General features: G+C 43.1%; 1 protein-coding gene across 1 annotated transcript; it reads right to left on the minus strand.

The window, feature by feature from the left end:
- Positions 1–106: 106 nt before the first annotated feature.
- Positions 107–2356, minus strand: LOC116379627 (atrial natriuretic peptide receptor 1-like). The gene is made up of 4 exons (XM_031841591.1): positions 1920–2356; positions 1000–1074; positions 816–893; positions 107–376 (listed from the first exon to the last, which is right to left on the minus strand). The coding sequence occupies exons 1-4, from the start codon at positions 1974–1976 to the stop codon at positions 257–259; spliced, it is 330 nt and encodes a 109-aa protein (XP_031697451.1). The 5' UTR covers positions 1977–2356; the 3' UTR covers positions 107–256.
- Between the last annotated feature and the right edge of the window lie 901 nt (positions 2357–3257).

Genomic DNA, 3257 nt, shown 5'->3' on the forward strand with positions numbered 1-3257 from the left:
TGACAGAGGGGTATAACGAGGAATAAAGGGCTGTCAAAGGGGTAAAATGAGGAATAAAGGGTTGACAGAGGGGTATAACAAGGAATAAAGGGCTGACAGAGGGGTATAACGAGGAATAAATGGCTGTCAAAGGGGTACAACGAGGAATAAACGGCTGACATGGGGTATAACGAGGAATAAAGGGCTGACAGAGGGTATAAAGGGTATAAATTGTTGGTAGACGGGTTCGTCGACGGGTTGTTCGAGGGGTAAAGAGTTAGGTGTATTGTACCTGTAGGCTGCCTCTGGGACAATACTCTGTGATGATGCATTTGTTTGGTGGATCAATGCAGGCGCCAATGAAGCGTGTCAGGTGCTCATTCTGAACATCTCGCATCTGTAAGAGCACAAAGGCAGCAGGTTCAAATCCCATCAGAACCATTAACATGCTACACAAGCAAGGGACTGAAGTCCTTAACTGCTTAGGTCGGCCCAGAGGCTGGTCAGAAGGTCAGTTAGTGGGGGGCAACTGTAGCAACTGCTAAGTGGAGAGCTGGGCCGTCCTTCAATCAGTCGGTGGTTCGATCCCCAGCTCCGCTAGTTGGATGTAGAGGTGTCCTTGAGCAAGACACTTAACCCCAAAATTGCTCCCGTAGCCTACGGTGTATGGATAGAATCTGAATTGTAAGTCGCTTTGGATAAAAGCGTCTGCTCAATAAATGACTGTAATGTAATGTAAGTTAGTAGTTAGGCAGGTAGGTTCGTCTGTCTGTCGGTAGGTCAGTTGGAAGGTCTGTTGGTGGGTCAGTTGGTAGGTATGCAGATGGAGTTCTTACATGTTTTAGTTCAAACAGGACCTTCCTGGTCAGTTCGATCCGTTTCTTGTTGATATACTTGATAGCTGCCAGGTTTCCCTGCAGGAGACAAAATCAGTGTGATCATTCCACCATCATGTTATTCTCCATTACAGGTTGTTATCTGTCAGAAGAGAGTGTCTGGTGGTATAAGGTGGTGTCAGACCTTGTAGTATCCAGTTTTGGTGTAGATCTGGAAGTTCCCCTCCATAGTAATCAGAGAGCCGCAGTTAGATCCTTTCTGCAGAGAATCAAGATTAACTAATTAGTCCAGTCAGAAGTTACTAGAAACCATTTAAAGTGAGTGTGTTAATGTGTGAGTGTTTTGTATTTCTCTCTGATTAATAAATGCAACAAACACAAGGTCACTCGGTTACATTGGATGATGTCAAACGAAGTTGTTGCTCCAAGAATGGCCCATTTTCATTATTACAATATCGCTCCATTGGCTCAGGGTGGGAAGCTCTTTAGGAAGTTAGCGTCTTGTAATTGCCTTCTTGCTTGCTACCATTAGAATTTTTTGTAAATATTTTTCTCTGATACCCACTTGATTTATACTTTGAGTATTGAGTTTGTGGTAGTCCTTTGATATGGATGATGAGAGGCCTTTCCTCCAGAGAAATAGCCCTGTCCAGTTCTCTTTGTCTCTTATGTAGTCTGTTGAGTTGTTCTTCATTTGTAATCTACTTCGATCCAGGACCCTGACGATCCATCTGGTGGGTTCTGAGGTTTATAGTGTGAAAAACACCTGCAGTTGTTACTGATGTTCTCTGTCTCTCTTCTTCCTTCATCCAGTAATGTAGTTGGTACGAGGAAGAACCACAGAGCACTTCTCTCAGCTCTGGTAGCTGTGAGGCTTGTTTTCTTGGCTTGTGTTAAGTTTCCAACAGAGAAAACGACATCCCAAAATATGTCTTTTTACAGTGTAGATTTGACAGCGTTCTGACTCATATTCAGTGGTAGAGAGGCCTCGAGGCTGCAGCCACACTGGGGAGGATTTGGTCTGTGTGTGTGTGTGTGCGTGTGTGTGTGTGTGTGTGCGTGAGTGTGAGTGTGTGTGTGTGTGTGTATGTGTGTGAGTGTTACCAGTGACATCGTGAGTCTGCTGCAGGCTCTCCTCAGGACTTTATCCAGGTTGCTCATCTGGACGTCGTCCCATGAAACTCTCCACAGCTGAGCGGCCAACTCGCTCTCCAGCTTCAACTTCCTGTTCAATAGACAGGAAGACAGGTGTGTGTGTGTGTGTGTGTCATGTGGGTTAGTGTTTGAAGGGTCGATGTTTGTGTGTGTGTGTTGAGAGAAGGGAGAAAACAGAGAGATGGGTGAGGGAAAGGATAAACAGTACAGAGAACAGAGAGAAAGACAGAGAGAGAGTCCTGGGACATTATGGAATAATCAAATGGAAACCAAGAAGTTTAATTCAGACAAAACACTGCATGAAGCTTTATAACACAACTAGAAAATTTCGCATTCAATTTTGACAGTGTGGCTTCTACTGCCCGAAGACGTCGCAATATATATACACGGCAATATTGCCGGTAGTATCGTTGAGGTTAAATTGAGATATCGCTTCTCTCTTTTCTGCATTTTAGATTCATACTCTTGGATTGAATCTTGTATTCGTGTTGGACAGTCCACAAATGTCTCCCGTCATTTCTGTATTTGAGATACCTTTGTTTGAGAAGCCTTTGAAAATGATGGTAGCAAACGCTCCCATAATCTGAGTTTCATGTTAAGATACAGTTACTCTTTGGGGCTTTTATTTTGAAAGGGTGGGACTGGGTGTGTGAGAGAGCGGGAGAGGAGACATAATCATAATGTTTGACACACATACACAGAGGTTATTAAATGACGGCTTCGTCACAAGCATTCCAGTTAGAATTCACTCTGTGGGGCTTTTATTTTGAAAGGGTGGGTCTTTTATTTTGAAAGGGTGGGGCTGGGTGGGTGAGAGAGGGGGAGAGGAGACAGAATCATAATGTGAATGAATTGACTGAATATCTCCAAGTCATGTGTGTGTGTGTCTCTCAGTGCCTCTGTGTGTTTATCAGCTGCACTAATGAGCTCATATAAACACCTGTGTGCTTGGGTGCATGTGTGTCACTGGTTGGTGATTGGAGCACCTGTGTGTTAGAGGCTAATCAAGAGAGATTTAGAGTACACAGTGATTTTCAACAAAACTACCTGTCAAACATATGCCCTTTATACCAAAACCATGAGTCCAAGTTAGTGAAATGAGGACATTTTAGTAAAGTGATGACATTTTAGTGAAGTGATGACACTTTAGTAAAGTGATGACATTTTAGTAAAGTGATGACATTTTAGTAAAGTGATGACATTCTAGTAAAGTGATGACATTTTAGTGAAGTGATGACATTTTAGTGAAGTGATGACATTTTAGTGAAGTGATGACACTTTAGTAAA

Source organism: Anarrhichthys ocellatus, unplaced genomic scaffold, assembly GCF_004355925.1.
Source record: "Anarrhichthys ocellatus isolate YVR2014 unplaced genomic scaffold, GSC_Weel_1.0 scaffold4778, whole genome shotgun sequence".
Lineage (NCBI taxonomy): Eukaryota > Metazoa > Chordata > Actinopteri > Perciformes > Anarhichadidae > Anarrhichthys > Anarrhichthys ocellatus.

What these genes read in the sequence shown, in the direction of transcription:
- LOC116379627 (XM_031841591.1), bottom strand. Translation starts at nt 1,976, where the DNA reads ATGAGCAACCTGGATAAAGTCCTGAGGAGAGCCTGCAGCAGACTCACG. An exon ending in CCAAAACTGGATACTACAAG is followed by an intron (nt 894 to 999) that starts GTCTGACACCAC and finishes TGTCTCCTGCAG; the next exon opens with GGAAACCTGGCAGCTATCAA. An exon ending in TCCTGTTTGAACTAAAACAT is followed by an intron (nt 377 to 815) that starts GTAAGAACTCCA and finishes GTGCTCTTACAG; the next exon opens with ATGCGAGATGTTCAGAATGA.